This window comes from Mercenaria mercenaria, chromosome 3 (genome assembly GCF_021730395.1).
Source record: "Mercenaria mercenaria strain notata chromosome 3, MADL_Memer_1, whole genome shotgun sequence".
Taxonomy (NCBI): domain Eukaryota; kingdom Metazoa; phylum Mollusca; class Bivalvia; order Venerida; family Veneridae; genus Mercenaria; species Mercenaria mercenaria.
Genome location: NC_069363.1, coordinates 86,193,935 through 86,216,395, shown reverse-complemented (window position 1 = coordinate 86,216,395; position 22,461 = coordinate 86,193,935). Strand labels below are relative to the sequence as shown.

The following is a 22,461-nucleotide window of genomic DNA, read 5'->3' as shown; positions in this document are numbered from 1 at the left end:
AGGTAATTTATATCATCATGTTTGAATAAACTTTATTAATTTATTTAACTTTACTACAAATTTTACGTTTGGGAAATATTTCGATTGTTTGGAGAGTGGTCGGACACCCTGATTTCAAATAAAGTGCATTCTCTGTGAATACCTCAGGGGAAACAGAGTATATTTATTATACGGAGGCTGTTGCTCTAAAAATGTTAATTTATTTAGTAACTTGGCTAGAACAGAAACACCATCCTTTGCTAAGAGGTTTTAGCTCTCCGGATAAGTGTGTAAAGAAGGTTATCATTGAATTCATAGACACGTGATAGAAACATATTCCATATGTAATTCTTTTTTCTAACAGTAGAAACCAATATGGGTAAACATTCTATTAAAACTGATAAATATTCCACGAAAAAATGTTTGTTTTGGGTTTAGCGCTGTTTTCTATGTTACGGCGAGAAATAACCTAGCCAGTGTTTCTGGATTCTGTATTCTCAACAAGTTACTTCCGACTTCACCACATAAATCAGAGTTGGAGGACAAATGATTTCTGACACGTGCCTCCTGTCAAGTTGTCATGCCCTACCCGGGGATCGAACTCACGATTCATAGATCTGCGCTCCTTCTATTGAGCTCAGCGGTTTGGGTAAAAGAAAGAAAGAAAGTAGCGGTTGTGACTGAGACTCTCTGTAATTCAACAGCGGTTGATTGTTAAACATGTGTAATTCTATGTTGCCATTATCTATATGTGCGACTCAAGAATCGTAACTTTGTACGGAGGACTGGAGGCTCAAACTTGCAAACCCTGCTTTCGTATTTACGAGATATTGGGATTTGTACGGGCACGTGTATATGTGTAAGGTTTCACTTTTTATTTTAATAAGCGTCTTAGATGTCCAAATTCAGAATGTAACGATATTCAACATTCATCGGAAGTTTATAAGGATACACTTACGCGTATATGTAACCTAGAGATAGTATCTCTTATACCATGATTACGGAAATTATAGAAGTTATGATTTATTTCAAATAGCGCCTGTGGTATAAAAGATCAAAAGAATAGAAAATAAACTCTGACCTTTGAAACCGAATTCTGCCGTCGTATATATGAACATTTGCGTAGAGCAGGTAATTTACCGGGCAAGCCCGTGGCAACTAAACTTATGGTCATCTTATGGGATTTGCGTGCGTGCGTGCGTGCCTGCGTGCGTGCTTTCGTGCGTGCTTAGGGAGTGTTAGGGATAATAAAAAGAGAAGATTCAAATAACGTTTACTACCGTGACGGGGCGGCTAAGTCAATAGTCATACGCCTGAAATAACAAACTTTAAAATATTTGAACTTGTATAATATTGAACTATGATATTTTACAATAATTATGTTTCAAGTATGAAAACTCCGAACTATATATACAACTGCATATGCATATTTTTCTTTCATTTTAGCAGTGTATTACAACGGAAAACTTATTTATTGGTATTTTGAATAAGAGAAAGATGAAAAAATAATCATTATTATAAAGAAATATATTTAAAGCGATTTTTGAAAATAACATGATCAGTATTTTACGCAAAGTTGTCGCATTGGCGTATGTAAAAAATTCTGCATTGAAACCATTTCGCACCGATCGCCAGCTTTACAGTTATACACACCTCTTTTGAAAAAGAAAACCCTCTTTCTCACGTACCAAGATTCGTTTCACATCTGTAGTGAGCCTCTGATGAATGAGAGTGTAAAATACTTAGATTTTAATAGAGATATATCAGAAAAATACGTAAACTAAGCTATGTTGTGATTTGGGGGTAGGGGTAGCGTAATGTAATTTTACGCGAAAATGAATTCGGTGACCCCATAATTCTATTCCATAAATCGACAGAAAATGAAGTTTTCATCATCATGTTAGTTTTTTGTCAAATTCTATCGTTTGGATTTTACATGAGATAAGATTGAAGCAAAAATTTTATTCAAAACTCAACGTCATATATGTCGCTCTGACGTCACTTAAACGTAAATATCGACGTTTACGTTAAAATGATCTCCATAAATTATACACCATTTTAAAGACATTTTTGAATTAAAATATGATGATTAGCAAGCAAATCGATTTTTGTAGAATGAACAGAACGATTTACAAAAATCGTCTGATGGACGTGAAATGGCGGTTCATCAAAAATGGACGTCAATGGTCGTTTTTGAAGGTTTGCAGAGAAAAAAGTTACAGAAATATCAAAAAAGTAAAATCCGCAGTCTACGAGGAATATGCTGAATTTTATATTAATCAAAATTTCGAAACGAGAAACCCGGTAACTTCAAATTAGGCGCATTCCACCTTAAGAACATACCAAGGGGAGACTATTCTGCAGCGTTTACTTCTCGGATTTCGCGACTGCAGAAGTGCGTGGAAGTTACGTTTTATATGAATATGGTTTTGAACAAAGTGCTTAAAATACGCTAACTGCTCCATTGTAGTAAAACATATATAAAGCTTCTTCGAAATTGCAACAAGTTTAAAAGTGCCCACTTGGTATTTATGTAAAGCTAAACTGCTTCAACAACATATTCAAATTTTCAGGAGAAATTAAGGACGTATTTATGCATGCATTTATTTTCTTTCCTCTTCTAATACAAATATAATTACCATCTTTCGAGCATACATTATTTAGCTATCTCCTCTAAAGGACAATTTTGACATAGTTTCAGATGAGGTAAACATGGCAAATATTTGTTCTTAGTCTTGTTGGCCAACGGTCAGTTTTTAATCAAAAGGTACAAAATCTGTCACCGAAAGCATACCAGGCAGCCAAGGGTTCAACGTGTAATACAACCACGTTAACGTATTTAATTACGTCACGTACTTGCGTAAGCATTTAATAAGTTGAAAATCAAATCAATGTTTTATAAACTGGTTTTTAAACGGTCTCAAGACTTTAACGGTTATTTGACATGCGCTACTAACGACCAAATACTTATCCGAATATGAGCTTAGCGAGAATAAGCCGCGCTCCATATAGCACATAACTTTCAACACCTTAATGCTCTTGATATTTGTTACATATATGATATATATACACATTAGGTAAGTTCATGACCAGACTCAATCAAACCGAGTCTGCTATTACTTAGTATTCAGCTTGGTTGCATTCTATGCTTCCAGAGGATCTTTTTTTTTTACAGATTTTATTACAAGTGTTCTCATTATATTCTTACATTAAACCGTTGTGTCTTCATGTAAATGAAATATGTTAAGGACAAACAAATATGTTTCAGATATTCTGAAATCTACGCACCGCACAAGGATCTTCTTACAGATTTTATTTCTCAAGTGCGGTGAAAAATGGCGAACATGGCGAGTACGACGTTAATTGAAGAGCCTTTGGTTATAGGTAATGTAAAATAAAACAGCATTATTTTCATTCAATCTATAGATAGAAGTTAAATGTTCATGTAAGATTATTTTTGCATAATTAATTATGCATAACGTCTGTTGAGACGATTTCTATTTGTAAAAAGACATTTTATATATTCAAGTGTTCATTCAAATTTTAGGCGCGGGCGACTTATTAAGAGGTGTTAAATATACACACTGTGGGGTTCTTTATGTGCAGAATGACTCGCACTTTGGGAAGAAATGTAAGTAGATAAAATGTTCAGTTCCAATGACATAAATTTAGGCTGATATCAGAAACTAATGATAAGTCTAATATACAGAAACAAGTCAGAAATGCTTGTCAGTGCAATAGCTAAAAAAAAAATTGCACCTCCTGTGGGTGCTAACGAGTTATAGATATTGGTCTAAGTACTTAGCTAACAATGATAAACAAGTGTGCAATGTTTCTAAGCTGTAGCTTCTATAGTTTTTGAGAAAAATGGACCTTAACAAAAATTTAAACCAAGAAAGTAAAAATTTCTTAGTACTTAAAGTACCACAATTCTAACAACATGTTTATCAGAACTATGGTTATTGGCCTACATAGTAAAACAGTGATGATAAACAAATGTGCAAAGTTTCAAAGTTGTAACACTTATAGTTTTTGAAAAAAGGTGGGCCTAAAATAATTAACCAACCTCGACGCTGACGCCGGCGCCGACACCGACGCCGATAAACAAGTGACGACAATACCTCCTAGATTTTGTTTTAATCAGACGAGCTAAAATATTCACATATATTCGTATTCAAACATTAACAACAACAATTTGAAAACACGAACCGTACGCTTTTACAATATTTTTTTCTTATAGGGAAGCAGCGGTATGTTATTATTTCTGAAGGTTGTTTATACATATATCCTGACAGGAAATCTAAGAAATCAGAACATGCTTACTCTTTCAAGCAGTTTGACAGGTCGGTATATATACGATATTATACAAATGTTTATTTAATAGTTATGATTTAGAACAGTGTAGTGGAAGTTTTGGTTTTAATTTCAATTTAAGTGCCATTCAATACGTTATGTTATTTTAGCTAATGATATATACCTTTCTTGATGCATGTGTGTTCACTTTATTGACTGACTCACCTATTGATTGACACATTCATTACATGAGAGAGTCAATACGTGAGTGTGTGTGCTTATAAAGCCGTTTGTGTGTTTAACTATGCGTTTCACAACTGGTTCACCTTCAATACACCATATTTCTATTACAGTGCAATTGATTGTGACCCCATAAACGGAGAGACTGTTTGTTTCTGTCTCAGATACAAAAATGGACACGGTTCTATACTTTTCTCCTGTGATACACGGGAAACTAGAGAGGTATGATATATACTTGCTGTTAACCTTACATGGCCCACCAAATAAATATCTAATCTGATTGGTGGCGAAACGTCAGACTAAGTATTTAGTAAACTTCATTTCCATTTCATTAGACGTATGAATGAACTGAACAACCTTCAGTCGAAATGAATGTAATTCATAGCAAATCATACAAATGTGTCATTTATTTGAAATATGCATATACATTCAATGAATTAATTCTGGAAACGTCATCTTATATCTTTTTTTCGACGAATTAAAACAGTTATCTCACAAATCAGTTCACCGCGAATAAATTTTTCTATTACGTCAGCAGAAACGGAAGAGCGACACCTTTGTATGGGAGACTGCCGTAGCGAGACATAGTGATCCTACTAAACCTTTCCAAAATTACAACCGAGGTTTAGGAGTGACTTATGTCTGAAAGTAGTTTGAATGGTGTACATCATAGGTTATTCTAAAATTCTGGAAATATTCCGAAATAATATACATTGGTGTAATCTACTGGGAAAATTGTGAATATTGTAGGAATTTATTTATGTAGGAAAAGTCCTATTGAAATGTAAATTTATGATGGAGTTAATATTTCTTTCGTACATTTTCAGCGTTTTACTCAAATATGTTACTTTTTATGCATCATTCTGTTATCTATTATAGAAGTGGCTGAATACTTTCTGGGCCGTAATTTCAGAAGTGGAAACAACATTTAATAAACTGTCACTGTGAGTAATTTTAACTCCATACATTAAATGAAAGAATCCATACTTTAAATAAAAGAATCTGATTACTAAAAACGATAATCCGTATGCGATATAAAGACTAAGTTATGTGAAGAATAAAAAACATAGTAGGCATTTGAATATATTTGTTTCTTATCGAATGATATATATATCGTATAACTGTAGAAAAAAATGTTTCAGAAGTTTTTTTTCTTTCAGTGATAGTGGGTATGGAAGTGCTGAGACAGTTCCAAGAAATACAGTTGGTAAGGAATGAACAGCAACAATATAATAAAGAAGTTCTAAGTCCCAAAAATCTGTAAACTTTATTTAAACAGAAAAAACAACTCTCCAAATAAAGTGTTCACATACGAGGGGCGTTCATTATGTAATGTTATTTTTAAATGCGGGTTTCGGTACATTACAGAGCAATTTATTGGGAACACAATGCTGTATAAATATAATAGGCAGGTACAAAGTAAAAATATAATCATTTTAGTGAGGTGTACTCAGGTATACTGGGCCATAATTATATTTTAGGTTTGTCCTAGACATCTAGAGTCTCAGAAAAATAGAATAACTTGTTAAATCACTTGGTATATTTTATTTTTCATATCGACAATTGTGACATACACATTATAAACAAGGTCATTATGGCCCTGTCATACGATGAAATTAAGGCACTCATTACAGGAAATATTAGTAACTTATAGAAAAGTATTTCCTTATTTGTTCACTTTAACCTCTTGTTCCAATTTAGTTAGGGTATTACCAATGAATTACTGCGTCTAACACCTTTTGATTTCTCGTATGTTTAATCGTTACCGGTAGCCCATAAGAAGAACGTAATTATAAGCGGGAAAATACAGAAGACACTCCTATTTCAAAAGCTTCCCTTGTTCGTTAGCGTGTCAGGTGAAAAAAACATACATGGCATAATTTAAGTTTAAGGATTTAATTTGGAGGAGAACTCACAGCCATTTGTTTAATAGTTAGCCATTATTAACTCTAGACCACTCCGTAGGCTTATGTCTTTTGCTTTTTGCTTGGTCCCTTGTAAGCCCATTTAATTCTCATAACCCATATGTACGACTCCTTCAAACGATTTAATGCTAGTGGGAAAACACGATAAGAAGAGGGTTCAATTCCAGTAGATTTCCTGGTTCCTGAAAATGCCAGGTGTAAAGCATCCTCATTATATGACTCTTCTCTCAATTTTGTAATGTTTAGTTAGAAGAGAGAGAGAGAGAGAGCTACAACTCGCGATCCTGGTTCCGTTATCAGTATACCCACTGGTTTATTGCGTCCGCTCTTCTGGTTTCTCGCAGAGCGATACACCTATATACATATCATATACAAATTATCCTAACAACAATCTAGGGCTGTTACGTATGTTTCATTTTAATTCGTTTTTGATTTAGATAATTGATTTTAGGGATGACATCATACAATTCAGTTGCACAGCTGGACCTTTTAAAATCATGCCTATCTTGTCCGTTTTTCATTAGCGCTTTTTCCATTTCCAGCGATATTACGCACATAAAGAAGAAAATATGTATAAGAGATTTTAAACCTGTATTAATTACTAAAATATCGAAAAATTTACATAAAATAATAAAGTTAATGATTTGTTTAATTTAGTATCAAAGGACTATCGAAACAGGCGTCCAAGGTTCCATATTACAGTATAATGGATCTTTCTAGTTTTGAAGACATTATTCAGCCTATTACATAACACTTGTTTCGATATAATATAAATGTTCATTTGTTTCAATGGTCAAAATGCATAGAATTCTTTGTCTTGAAATGATATACATACCCTATTATGTAAAATACATTTGAGCCGCCCCATGAGAAAACCAACATAGTGGCTTTGCCACCAGCAAGGATCCAGACCAGCCTGCCCATCCGCGCAGTCTGGTCAGGATCCATGCTGTTCACTTTCAAAGCCTATTACAGTTAGAGAAACCGTTAGCGAACAGCATGGATCCTGACCAGACTGCGCAGGCTCCATGCTAGTCGCAAAGCCACTATGTTGGTTTTCACATGGCACGACTCATATGTTTTACGGGTTATTATAGGCAGTTATAATCCAACGCATATACGGAGTGTGGTTTCAATCATATTTGTTTATATGTTTCCAGTTTATGTGATAGTTTGTTCGATATGGTTACCTTTTTAGGGGAAAACAAAAGCATAGAACATTATATAGAAAAAAGTAAACGCTTCTTGCTGCTATTATCGTTAAAGGTAATTTAAAACAATAATTGTTTTTGTATTGCAGATATGCCGACGTACGAAGATGGACCAGGCTATGATGAAGTTAATGACAGAAAATTTGAAGAAACCAATAATTTTCCTGTTCAGGCTTGTGCCGGTACGTTTACAACATGTAAGATAAAGCCTTTACAAGTAGTGAACCTGCGATATAACTCACTTATTTAACTACGTTTTGGATCCTGTATTGTCACTAGCATTTATTCGTAAAATTAAAATAAAAAAAAAATGGAATTCCACAGGTCGCCTAACTCGACATCAGTGAAAATGTTGGCAACTCGATTTGACTGAGACTGTTAATGGACGGTAGTGGAAGAAACTTGTTTTGCATTTTTTTATGAATATTACACAATTTGATCAAAATCATATATATCTGAAATATTATTTAACAGAAACAAATAATTATTGTAGATGACGATGCCTATGAAATTCCAATCGCTTCAGGAAGATCTTACAGCACGCGGACGGACAGTTTATATGAAAATGTGAACTATCAACACAAAGGTACAAATTAGTAATAATTACTGGAATTGTTTGGTATAAAAAGAAAATATGTTTACCGTGCTTGGTTGTATAAATATATAATGTGTAACAATACATTTGCAGTCTGTTCAGTATTTTACGTATTTCTCACCACTGTATGCCTATATGCAAAACAACTTGTATATATGTATGATATGTCCATTTTAGATGATATGCGACACGGGACTACGAAAAACGCGCAGAGAAATGTTAAGTCAGATGCTTTAATGAATGAGCTAAAGGCATCAAAAGGTATAAAATCAAATTTATATCACCTACAGTTAAATTCAACATGAAAACAATTTATTTTGTTTGCTTCTCGTGTTTCGTTTTTGTTTAAAGTAATTATGCTTTGGAATATCACGAGACGACAAATAAATTCGAGATCTTTGATAATCTATATATTTGATGATCTTGTGTCATATAAACAACCTAGAACACTATTTTCACAATAGACTATTATAGATTATAACGAATACATGTGATATTTTTCATATATTAAATCGACAGCTCTATCGAAAAGGACAGCACATCTTTCCGCAAAGGAAAGGTCAGAAGCACATGCAGAAACTACACATTCTCCGCGATCCCTGCTTGCAAGGTCATTACCTTCTTCCGTATCGTTATCGTTCATGTCTGTACGAGGTAATATTGATCCAGCCGATGAAGAACAATCCATATCGTATTTGTCAGTGCATGGACAGGACAGTGTTTATGCGAATGAAAGAAACCTGGATGACAGCGTTTACAGCGATGATACATGCCTAAAATCACGCTATACAGATGCACAAGAGCAAGAATCTTTAAAACAATGCGTAAGTGTATTTTTCTGCACCTATTTATTCGTGCAATTTTACTAATAAAAGATAAATTTATTTAGTTGTCTGTGTATAGCTGTTTTTCTTCAGAGTTACACGTTCTTTCAGGGATCTTTATCACCGATAGTCAGATCTATTTAAATATTTTTTGTAAAATGTCCAGTCATATTTCATGTATAAAGGAAGTAGCTGTTTTGCTCTTCTATTAAAATACACGTGTCAAAAATAACCAATTTATTTTTAAGACAAACACAGTTTGCCGCCACACAATGGCGTCTCTCTATCCGGTTCGCGCGTTTTGTATTTATATGTGAAATGGATTAGAAATAAAAAAAAATTAGGTCCAGAAAGAAACTCCCAGTATTGTCACTTACGAAACTTAAGTGTTTCAGTAAGTCCAGCAGGCGCAGCAAGTCTAAGTTGCGCAGTATTTTAGGAGAAGCAGAAAATCCAGCAAGTCCAACAAATCCAGGTTGCGCAGCAAGTTATCGTTGCGCAGCAAGTCCAGTTAGAAGAGCAAGTCTAAGAAGAGCAGGTCCAATAGGCGCAGCAAGTCCAGGTTGCACAGCGAGTCCAATTAGAACAGTAAGTCCAGTAAGAAGAGCAGGTCCAATAGGCGCATCAAGTCCAGGTTGCGCAGCGAGTCCAATAAGAAGAGCATGTCCAGTAAGCGCAGCAAATTCAGGTTGCGCGACAAGTCCAATAAGAAGAGCAATTGCAGTAAGCGCAGCAAGTCAAGTAAGAGAAGCAGTCCAGTAAGCGCAGCAAGTCCAGGTTGTGCAGCAAGTCCAGTAAGAGAAGCAAGTCCAGTAAGCGCAGCAAGTCCAGGTTGCGCAGCAAATCCAAGTTGTGTAGCAAGTCTAGTAAGCGCAACAAGTCCAAGTTGCGCAGCAAGTCCAAGTTACACAGCATATCTAGGAAGTGTAGCAGGTCAAGGTTGAGCAGTGACTTTTGTGAGTGCAGCAAGTATTATAAGTGCAGCAAGTCGAGGTACCACAGTAAATCCAGTAACCACAATTATAACAGTAGTACATTGCTTGGAAGATACCTAAATATTGTCACTTTTGATAGTAAACCTATAAATAAACTTGACAACACGTATTGTTTTTCATTTATTATTATAATGTAGTCATTTGAGAAAAAAACCTTTTTATTCTAATCTCTCATTATTTCTTTTCAGAAATTCGCGAGCATTGACTATATTTGCGATAGAAAGGACGAGGTGAAAAGGCAAGTATATGTTCAGTGGAAGTATTAAGATTTGTATATGATCTAGAAATGAATAATTTTAGTTTTTTTGATGGGCTGTTGAATAAGTTATAAAGGTTAATATTACAATTTGAATTTTTGTCGAGGCCAAAAATCGAATACGCATGACATGGAAACAGCGTCTTGCGTGAACAAATTAGACCAATCCATCAACTTACCACAAATGTGCGAATTAAGACGAAGTTGAGTTTAAACACTCTGGGGGATTCATAATTTCAAGGAGACATCTTTACCATAATTTAATTGTAATATGCCCGGTAGGCCGTTTATTTGCGGTGGGATTTAGCTTTGGCTTTGTCTGTTCGTCTATTTGCCATGAAATTTTATGTTACATATTATATTCATTTGCCAAAATGATTTGAACAAACGTCACTAAAATGTATAGGTATGTTATTTAACATTTGGAGTTTTGCGCCTGAGATTTTGTTTTTAGCTTGTTCAAGCAAAAGTGCTCAAAGTGAGCTCACCATGTTCGAGGTTTGTTTTGTCACAATCTTAGCCCAATCATTATGAAACATTGCCCGAATGTTTGTGTTTTTAAATCTCAACAGGTTTTGAAACTGTGTTATCTTGGCTCAAAGCTGGGTGACTAGGTCAAGTCCTAGATTAAAGCTTGTTCACTCTAGATGTCATTTTTATACTCGTGTCATTAAACTGGAGAATTTTTTTTTACTTCTTTCCGTGTGTGTGTCAGTCTTCTGTACACAAAAAGGGTGTCTATAATTTTGTTGTTATTTTGAATTTTGAGGTAACTAAGCAGAAATGATTACCATTGCAGTACGATGTGTCGCGTTCAGTACCCATACTTATAACTTAAATGTCAAGGTCGCACCTAGAGGTCAAATATTTAAATTAATTTTCAATTCACTTTTCTTGTTCGCTCACCATTTGCGAAAGTCTAATAAGGGGCAGGCATATATCGCTGAAATTTTTAAAAGAGCCTTATTTTAAGATATTCCTGACTTATCCCGAATGAGTAAAGCAACGTTGTTTTTTTATCACAGGGCATTGCATCAAAAGACGACTGGAGAATTTGCTGTTTGTCGCGGTGAATCAACACAACACGTAAGTGACAGTCGTACGAAGGATTTTATCATTTATTTTATCAGCTATCTCAGCATCTTAAGTCTTTCAGTGCCGTGGCTGTATAACATCTCCCCGTACGTAGACTAAGTGTCCTTAGCGAGCATTCATGAAGAACATTAAATTTTACCAAAATATAATTCAACTGAAGCCGGTGCTAGAGTGTATGAGGGATGTTGCACATTTCATTTTATGAATAAAATCAATGATTCTGAGTCTGCTTTTATTTTGCGTAATTGCGTGATATGCTTCCAAATGATCTTCTCACAAAATTCATTTTTCAAGTATTCACATATTGCTATTCTTTTTCTCTGAGTGTGATTAATGTCAAATATTCACACTGTATGGGTAAAAACATTTCATAATTAAATTATTTCTTTTTGTGTATTTAGCGACACACTGATGAATTTAATTTATTTTTTATTTATAATTTCAGGAACTTTGTGTCATGACACCTCATGGGGTGAAATATTTTCGAATATATCACCAGGTATGATTTTAAATAGCCTGGTAATAATACAGTAACAATTTGTATTTACACCAGTATTGCACTTTCGCACTTTCTCTTAAAGGCACTCGCTACAGTTATTCCAGACGGGTCGATATTTACCCCAACACCGTGCCCATTTGGTTTCGATGTTGCTCACTGCAGACTTGGTGCAGTCTTCTGCGCATGCCCGGAAGTGATTATCTTATGTCGCGTACGGCAAATTTATGTTCGCATGCATTTAATGTAAAAAATGTTTAATATACTGACTAAAGGTTAAGGTAAGTATCACCATGGTTACAAAATATATACATTTAAAGTACTTTTAGTTCAAATTGCTTCAGTCCGACATATACTGGAGTCTGTTATTTATTACCAGCGTTCAAACTCTGCATTGATCACAGCTGTTTTTAATCCCGTACCGTACCCGTACCGTACATTCGTAAACTACAGGTTTTGTTAAAAAAAGGGCGGAAACTTTCATCGTTTTATGCCATCAAAATGTTTCAGAAACACCTTAAAATCCGCTTATTAAGAAATCTGCCGTTTGATAATTTTATATATATATTTCTAAGTCATTTGCTGAAATACTGAAAGAGTATTTCGTACCAACCTGCGTTGTATAAATGCCCGCCACACCCCACCTCGTTGTAATTTGATTTAAGCGAAATCTAATATGGTGACCTATCAATTTTCTTTTTGTTTTAGATTAGTTAGACATAACCAAAGGTATGTGCAGAGTTTGATTAAATTCTATTATGTGAAACTCGATAAAATAGCAGAAGTACCAACTTAAACTGACAAAAATATGCAAAAATAGCACTTGGGTCTGCTGAACAAGTATTCCTTTCTTTACAAAATCATGTTCTTTTGATTTCTCTGAGCATGTTTCAAATAGATATATTGTTTTCCGTTATAAAAATGCTTAGATAATCAAATTTATGCTTATTATTGTACTTTACTGAAAGATATTTTAGGATTACAGAAATTTTGAAAAATGTTTAAAATAGCACCATATCTAGGGGCAAATTAAATTGAAACAAAGCTGGTGACCTAGTATTTTTATTTCATTTTTCAATACATCTTAACATGATCTTTTAATACAAAACATTTCATCAAAATCTATTATTGAGAAAAAAAAATACGAAACTGTAGCGAGCACCTTTAAGAACTTGATTTGTATTCCATTGGGATTCATCTTTTGTCGGTCACATTTCATTACCGTTCTTAAACAGAAACGAGACTGCCATTACATTTCTAAATTGCATTGAATGCTTCCAAATGGTCGCATTGAAATTTTGTAACAAAAGCAATTGGATTTTTTTCCCGTTAGTCTTTCTTGAATATGTGTCCATGTTTTTATTAAGAATAGCCTATAACTAATAAATAACTTAAAACTGTTTAAATAACATATAACTATTTATATAACTTATACCAACAACTTCAGAATGGAAAACTGTCATTGTTCAAATCACACAAGAAGGATACATTTGAATCACTAGATGAACTACTATCTTACTACAACGCCAATGACTTACCCGCAGCGGATTACAGTGTTAAACTTCAAAAAGGATACAAAAGTATATCGTAAAAGCCGACGCTGCAAGAAGAACATGCAATTATACAAGTTGTTAATGATGATCATGCTGTTAGGGCTACATAATATACCGATGACCTAAAGACTATACATCAACATTGCCTTAAATTGTGTTCCTGTCGTTGTTATATAACAATATGGATAATTGTTAAGTTGATATTTAGTTTTCCTTAATTTCCACCTCATCTTCTAACTTTATGTCGCCTTTAGACTCTTATTTCATAACAAAACACCATACTTCACACGCTCAAATTTGAATCTCAATATATTACATTATGTACCTATTTTTAGCCCACCTGTCATATAGTGACAAGATGATCTTTTGTGATCGCCCTTCGTCCGTCTCCGTCGTGCGTGCGTCCGTCCGTCCGTCAACAATTTCTTGTCTGCACGATAGTGGTTTCATTTATGATTTTATTTTAACCAAACTTGCAAACAACTTGTATTACCATAAGATCTCGGTTTTCCTTTTTGAACTGGCCAGATCCCGTAATGAGTTCCAGAGTTATAGCACATGAAAGGGCCGAAATTAGCTATTTTGACCTTGTCTGCAAAATAGCAGCTTCATATATGATTTGATTTTAACCAAACTAGCATACAACTTGTACCACAACAAGATCTTGGTTTCTTTCTTGAACTGGCCAGATTCCATCATGGGTTCCAGAGTTATAGCCCCTTAAAGGTCCGAAGTTTGCTATTTTGGCTTTTGCAGCCATATAGAGACTTCATTTATGGTTTGATTTGACACAAATTTCCTAAATATCTTCAACAACAATAAATCCTGGATTCCATGACGAATCTGTCAGATCCAGTCGTAGGTTCCAGACTTATTTTATATCTGATTACCTCCCCTGATTGTAATCAAAATGGATTTATATCAGTAAGTACTTATAGGACTTATTTGAAATTTCATTATTGTCATTAGTTGGACTTAGACAATCAGGGTAGATAACTATGGACTGATTTTATGTCAAATTACCTCCCTTTAGTTCAAATTAAAATGGGTATATCTCCGTAACTAATGAAGATACTAATCTGAAATTTCATTTATATCAACAGATGGACTTGGACAATCAGTGGAGATACATATTGACTGAATTAATGACAAATTACCTCCCTTTATCTTATGTAAATGAACATATCTCAGCAGCGTCTAATGTGATTGGTTTTAAATGTTATTTAAATCTTCCAGGGTAAGGAATAGTCATGTTAGTACAGAAATGCAGCATTTGAGCCTAGGACCCTCAAACTTGGTATGGAAATCGGCCCTGACTAGGTCAAAAGGGACTGTTACAAGGAAATGTTCATCCTGATGATATTTAATGTGTATGCCTATGTGCTCTATGACAAAACTTGATCATATCATTTTGAGCAATTGGTACTCAGGTGTGCGATACAGAGCCAGCATGGCCCTCTTTTTTAAAAATTACTTTTTTTCTGTTCATTGATTTATTCAAAATTATGTATGTACATATGTATATGTAACATGTGTGTATAAAGATTTAAACAAATGGACTTTCGTCTTTGTATCTGCTAAAAAAACGTTATTACTAAAAAACTGATATTTAGTTTGCTATAAAGTTTAGTTATTATGTTTATATCTGTTTTTCATAACAATTGTCAATAATTTCGGCATAAATTTGCAAACGTCAGCATTATGGAAATATAGATATTGATTCAATTCAAATTCAGGTTACTTAATGACTAATTTCTCTTAAGGCAAGTGTATGATAGCATGAACGATACAGTACGTGTTGGTATCAATCTGAATTTAACGAAAGCATACTAGTATATGTGCGTCTGCACAGAACCCCCTAAGGACAAGCTCAGTAGCTTTTACTCTTGACATAGTTCGGCTCGGACACACATTGGTAACAGGCTTAAGGCCACAGATAAGTAAAATGTAAGCAAAATTTAAGTAAAGATGTTTACAATTACGTTGAAAAGTTGCTTGAAATACGTTTAATCATTAGTAAATATTGGTAAGAATAAATACAATTATTATTTACATCAACACATCGTGAAAAGTCAGCAGTCAAATGAGACGAGAGCGCATTGCACACGCATTATGAATTGTTTCATGAAGCGTTTACGCGGGAAGCACGTTATCATTATGGATTAATTTTTCAGTTATTAACGGCGGTTATTTAATCAGTGTTCCTGGATTCTGTACCAATACAGTCCTGTTTTCTGCAAGTAACTGCTAATTTCCCCACGTGAATCAGAGAAGGAATGCGAATGATTTTTGACAAAATGTCTTTTATCAAATCGTCACGACAAACTTGCACCTCATCCGTGGATCAAACACAAGACCCCGCAATCCGTAAATATGTGCTCTCCCTATTGGACTTAGCGGGTGGGCTCAAGTAAAGATGAACAGTTTTATTAATCAATATGTGTTTCACTAACTACTTTTCAGCATTTCTTAGATTTTGCTTAGTATTCTGACGGTTTCCCTGCCTGTCAAACTTCTACGGAAGAGTGTGATTGTTATTTTTTCTAAGTGTGTCCGTCTTCTCATGATGAAGTTATTGCTCTCAAAGAAATGGCCTGCGACAGAATATGTACAACATACATGCGGCAAAAATGTACAAAACACCTGATGCAAAATATGTACTAAAAACCTGCTGCAAAATATATACAAAATACATGCAGCAAAATACCTCGTGCAAAATATGTACAACATATACCCGAGGCAAAATATGTACAAAATACCTGGTGCAAAGTATGCACAAACGCATAGTGTAAAATATGTACAAAATACCTAGTGCAAAATATGTGCAAAATGCCTGGTGCAAAATATGTACAAAATACCTGCGGCAAAATATATACAAATACATGCGACAAAATATTTACAAAATACATGTCTATTATGTATGACACGCAGTTAACGTTTGATGAAATACTACTGCAACTGTCCGTTAATAATTGTCATTTTTACATACAAATGTATTTAAAATACAATTGACCTGATTTTCAAACATAACCCGTCTATATTGAATTAGTTTTAACATGAGTATACGTATTTTAAGTGCAGTCTAATGATGTTTCACTTTCTAAACATATTGACTCATAAAAAAACTTCCGTATATCTTAGTATGACAAAGAGGTTGACCTACATTTAAATAGAAATATAAATGACAGTTGAGTATGAATGAGCAATGTTCAGCGTTTTAATGTTTAAGTCAAATGTAAACTATTGTTAAGATAAAATTGAAAAGTGACTTTTTATTCATATAGAGGTAGAAATGTATTTCATTGTCAGGATATTATGGGGATATGTGGAAGATAAAAGATATTGTTTATACTGATTGAAACAGTATTATTTTGTTCAGAATATTCAGGGGCGGAGACCTTCACAAAGTAGTTGAAAATATGAATTAGTTATTACAGTTATTGCTTCAATTTTATACTCGCAATATGATAAAAAGATGTGTTGTTCTGAGCATGTTATGTGACTTACAAGATTAAAAATAAATCGGGAGGTGTTTAGATTCTTGAATTATTACCGACGACGACTGTTCAACATTGTTCTGGCTTCCTACAGACAGATGATTGGAAAACTTCGGTTATAACTTACGACAGCTCTGTCTAGACAATGATAAATACATTACATGTAATGCACTGTAACAATTTATTCATCGACACGGTAAGTGTTGCTAAGTTTTTGCATGAGAAGAAAGAAGACATGAATTATACGTCAGTTGATGGAGTAACCATATATGAGCTATTTCTTCTCGAGTACTAATGCAAGATTCGTTTTACGTAAAGTTGTAGTTTCTGTCCCTGTTGCCGAGTGTTTGACCAGATTAAAGGTCAGTCCGAGTGAAAACAATCTGACTAAAGTAATTGGTCTTCTAAACGAAGATCTGAGAATGACCACTTCACATTCGTCTTCTGTATATTTTGGATTTCCAATATTGCTATTTTTATTTCCACAAATCTATTTTTATTTGAACCAATCAGATGGCTTGTATCAACAAGTATTAGGCTGAACCATCAAAATAGTGTTGAATGTCAAAGAGTAAGAGAAATGTGCAGTCAGTCCGGGGATCGAACCCGGGACCCCTCGCTTACAGGGCAAATGCCCTACCCTACCGACTGAGCTAACCGGCTGTCTAACACTAAATATGTGACAAAGTCTGTATCATGACATGATTTCTCTCAAACACCGAGGGCGTAGTCGCGATGTGGTCGTCATAAGAATTATAAATATGAAAAACCCATACTAAATATAGATTTTTTGCATGTAAGTTTTCTGACTGGCTAGTTGAAAGGTCGTCAGAACGAGGCTAGCAATAGCTCGCGTCTTCAGAGCTTAAAGTGGCAAGGGCCAGGTACGTTTCTTTAAATAAAACAGACAGATGCACTTTAAAGACATTTATATTCAACTGGTTATTTATGATGTTTATAGAACTGAAGATTCCTGCGTATGAGTAGTTATTGTGTAAAGTAAATATGTTTGAATCGATTTTCCTAGCTCCGTGTAGACGGCCGGGTCGTAAGACTTACCTGAGGTAACGGAATTCAGACGAAATGGAAACGGTCATTCATCCATCCAGATTCAGCTCAAAATTGTGGAAACAAGTAAACGGTTGTGAGACACTTTTCTTCCCACCATTTTCATCTGGCCACCTGCTTTAAAAATATACATGTTTTAGGTCAGTCATTTGCAGATAATACGATAAAGGGTCGCGCAAGTTGTGCATTTTGGGCCATTTATGCCTCAACATTTGGTGCCCTGAAACCTGCGTTTTACTCGTTTTTATCACAGAAGCAACAGAATCGGCAGGCTGAAAATGTCACATAATGAAGTGCTAAGTCTATGTAATACATTCGGTTAAAACGTTGCCTTGAATTTATCAAAAGAATTTTTCATGATTTTTGTTGCACTGGTATCAGCACAGATTTGTGGAAGTTTCAAATCTACTGTCAGACCCTTGTCCCCATAAGTGAAGTCGGTCAAAATTAAATTTCGAAACATCTCTTGATTTTGCCCTGTTTTACATAGTTTAGAAACTCAAGATTGATATTTTTAACTTTTTGGGGACTTAAGTTGCTAATTGACGTCACAGCAGCTCAAAAATGTTACGGTGAGGACACATCACGGTATGAAAGACAATATGTACAGATACGATTTTTTAAAAATTCTACCACCATTAACAGTGATTTAGGACCGTAAAAACATCAATTTCATTATTCTTAACCCACGTAGCGCATATTTAGCAAATCAGGGGAATGCTTGGAGGGTGGAACCCCATGATATAGGCATATAGGGAGTGGGGGCATATTATTTTCGCTTCTTAAGGTGAAGCAGGTGTAATGAGCGAGATTTTCAAAAACAAGTTACATCCTAGATAACATAATTAGATAACAGCAAAAGTTGATCTTCACCCGATTTACAATTATTGAAAAGGTCAAATGCACACTTTTTACGCAAATGACGTCGAAATTTCACCTTTAAGCCTGGTCGGAAATAGTTGTGACGTTGCCGTTGGCGATAAATTTAATCTCGGGGCATTCATTTTATTTAAAAAGTATTTTGTTTTCCGTTTTATATAATATGCCAGTCGAAACCTACACGGTGATGTAATTTTCAAATACATACTCCCGCTATTCGCTGAAAGAATGCTTATTTTATGCAAAAATCATGCCAAAATCTTTCTATGAAATTATTGTTTTTGTGCGGAATGACTAAGTAGTGTACAAAAACTGATCCATAGAATTTTTCAGAAAACTAAAATGTTCTTATAAATTTATTTTACCGTAAAATGAGCAAATAAAAATCAGAGGTCACCGACTTCGTTTTCGCAGTATTGTCATAAATTTTACCCTACCCCCATTTTCTCGTGCATTTTTCAAACATAAAAAATCATAAGAAAATCATTTGATAAATCACTAAAATACACTTCTACCAGATAAATGTTAGCCCACAGCGACATTAACTGCACGCGAGTTGTTTAAGTAATAAGTTTAAGGCTGACTCTTTCCGATCAATGAAGTTGTAACCATGTTAGCATGTGTCCAAAGTCTGACCTCTACGGAAATGACGTTTCTTGTATAAATAGGGAGCATGCATTTACTGGTTCATAGAATTTAAAAAAAAAAATCACAATTATTTTAAAGGCATTTCTTAGCAAAAAAACGAAAAAAAGTCCTTCACTACCAACTTCGTTTTCGAGCTACGAAGTCGCAAAAATGATTAAGTCTCATATGGCGCTATGAGCGGCGTTTGACGTTGCACATTTTCCCGCTTTTTTCTGACGTTACGCAAACGTCATATATTAACTGTGTATGTTGTTTGCAAATAGATATTTAGCCATTCCGTTTTAAAAAATCTAATATTTCTAAAACATACTTTCATTCTTGTATTTCCAAATCATTATATTTCATAGTTTTCTTATCACTTGAATATATGTGGTAATGTTCAAGTAACTTACTAACATTGTACAATTGCGAGACAAAACAAAATAAGCAAGTACATATACACGTACAGACAAATATTTGGTCGGAAATAATCTGAATTTTCGTTGTATTCCGTGGTGGAAAAAAAGGCGAACTCTTTTTTTTCGCATGAAATGTAAGGACATATTTCAAGATGTGTTTTAAGTATAATATACGGTGCAACTGGTGGTAAATGATTTCTTTGCATGAAGTATGTAACAATATGAAACATGTTTTTTCATGTGCCCTATACACGTTATGTTTGGTCGGGGCAATTAGTGTTCCCCTCGCCCGTCCGTCCGTCAGTCCGAAATAGTGTCGGACGTATCTAAGAAAGTATTGACCCAGAGTAATCTGTAATCAGTATTTCCATTTGAGTATATAATGTTTTGATTTGATCTCACACAGTCAGACCGTTGTTATGGCCCTTGACGTAGTCAAAAATATACATAAAATTGTGTCGCATGTATGTCATTACGTGCTCCTAGATTTTTGTTACATTTATTTTAAAAAATGAGACATGAAACCATGTAGGAATAATATGCAGCAGGTAAAGTTGTAACATATTCAGAACTGAGCGATCGCCAAATACTTGCTTTTGCTATAATTTATCTTTTGCAACTACTGCAACTAAACAAACCTGCTACAGAGATGTTGTCAGTTATAAATGATGAGCAAGCTGAAAGCGTTAGGGAGTTCGGAAATAATAACAGCTAAGTTGTCAGTAAATCATTACTACATACAATACGAAATAAAACACAAACCTCAAAAAATTTTCATATTTTTTTCATTTTTATTATGACAATGTGTTTGATAACTGCTATGGTTGTATGTTATACAGCAATGATATAAAATGTCTGATTGATAAATAAAATTCATACACATTAGCAGTCTTCAAAATATATATGAATTTTGACATGCCTTTCATAATTCCCAAGTGTACCCATTATCATGCACATTTAAGTATGATTTTCCCCCTATTAAAAAAAATAAACAATGAGACAAACATTTCCAACATCTTTGGAGGGTTCAAAAATCCCATGTTAAACATACGATAAAGCCCGAAACGCGTGAAAATGTTCCGAATGTAAATCGGGTGAAATAGACGCTCGTATAGTTAGATTATGCGTCTAGATTGATTAAACTGGGCGAGTCTACTTACTTATTAATCAGTAGAAGCTAGTCGTATTTACGCTTATGAGACCTGTTTCACCCATAAGTAAAGAATTCACAGGTCCATCATGAAATATTTTCCCCAGCGTGCAAATACTTGTCCTATTCAATATGATCGCGGCCTCAAATACAAAAAAAAAATATACAAAAACATTTTCTGCACATGAGGCCGGTGCCAGAGGGTAAGAGAGATGCTGCACATTTAATTTTATCAATAAAATCAATCTGAGTCTGTTATTACATGTATTTTGCGTAATCGCGTGATATGCTTCCGAATGATCTTCTCACAAAATTCATTTTTCAGGTATTGACATACTGCTATTCGTTTTCTCTGAGTGCGATTAAAATCAAATATTCACTCTGTATGTGTAACAACATTCCATAATTCAATTATTAATTTATTGTTTTTTTTTTTGCATTTAGCGACAAACTGTTGAGTTTTATTTATTGTTGATTTATGATTACAGGAACTTTGTGTCATGACACCACATGGGTTGAAATATTTTCGAATTTATTGCAAGGTATGGCTCTAAATTGTTTGATAATAATACAGTAACAATTATTATTTACACCAGAATTTCATTTTCACTTAATGCGTACAGCGTGATAAGATGAGTTGTGATCCATTGCGATTCATTTTTAGCCTGTAGTAACGGGTATTAGGTTTAACATTTCATTACCGCTCATGAACAGAAACAAGCCTGCCATTAGGTTTCTTAATTGCATTGAATGGTCGTCTTAAAGATGTGTGACAAAAGTAATAGTAAAAGTTAGTCTTTGTTGTATATTTGTCCTTGTTTATCATTTCGAATAGCCTATAACTGTTGAAATACCTTATAACTGCTTAAATAACTTATAACAACTCCTTCAGGATGGAAAAGTGTCCATGTTCAAATCACACAGGAAGGATACATTTGATTCACTAGATGAACTACTATCTTACTACAAGATCAATGACCTACCCGCAGTGGATTACAGTGTTAAACTTCAGAAAGGATACAACATTTTGTCGTAAAAGCGAACGCTGCAATAAGTACATGCAGTTATACATGTTGTTATGATGAACATGCTGTTAAGGGATGACTTAAAGGCTACATATCAAATTGCCTAATATTGTGTTCCTGACGTTGATATTTTACATTTACATACGAAAGATTTATAATTATATAGAGACATTGATTCAATTCAAAGTCAGGTTATTTAATGGCTGATGTCTCTTAAGTGTTTGATAGCAAGAATAGTTTCGTACCGATATCTATCATACTTTAACAAAACAACAACATACAGCTCATACAAAATTATTCAACATCGTGTGAAAAGAAGACTAAGAAGTGAAGG

At 34.3% G+C, this 22,461-nt stretch overlaps 1 protein-coding gene across 2 annotated transcripts in view; it reads left to right on the top strand.

The window, feature by feature from the left end:
* The window catches only part of LOC123524172 (uncharacterized), a 28,466-nt gene extending 11,475 nt beyond the window's left edge, over positions 1-16,991 (top strand). The window contains exons 1-15 of one of the 2 annotated variants that reach the window (XM_053539140.1): positions 2,687-2,839; positions 3,248-3,363; positions 3,527-3,610; positions 4,220-4,322; positions 4,626-4,734; positions 5,392-5,456; positions 5,673-5,719; positions 7,738-7,830; positions 8,142-8,234; positions 8,421-8,504; positions 8,763-9,067; positions 10,251-10,300; positions 11,344-11,404; positions 11,859-11,912; positions 13,357-16,991. In XM_053539140.1, the coding sequence (XP_053395115.1) occupies positions 3,315-3,363; positions 3,527-3,610; positions 4,220-4,322; positions 4,626-4,734; positions 5,392-5,456; positions 5,673-5,719; positions 7,738-7,830; positions 8,142-8,234; positions 8,421-8,504; positions 8,763-9,067; positions 10,251-10,300; positions 11,344-11,404; positions 11,859-11,912; positions 13,357-13,500 (1,341 nt within the window). In that variant the 5' untranslated portion in view covers positions 2,687-2,839; positions 3,248-3,314 and the 3' untranslated portion in view covers positions 13,501-16,991. Of the gene's footprint in view, positions 1-2,686; positions 2,840-3,247; positions 3,364-3,526; positions 3,611-4,219; positions 4,323-4,625; positions 4,735-5,391; positions 5,457-5,672; positions 5,720-7,737; positions 7,831-8,141; positions 8,235-8,420; positions 8,505-8,762; positions 9,068-10,250; positions 10,301-11,343; positions 11,405-11,858; positions 11,913-13,356 lie in introns of those variants that run through there. The other variant, XM_045302152.2, reaches the window with a different exon arrangement.
* Positions 16,992-22,461: the final 5,470 nt, after the last annotated feature.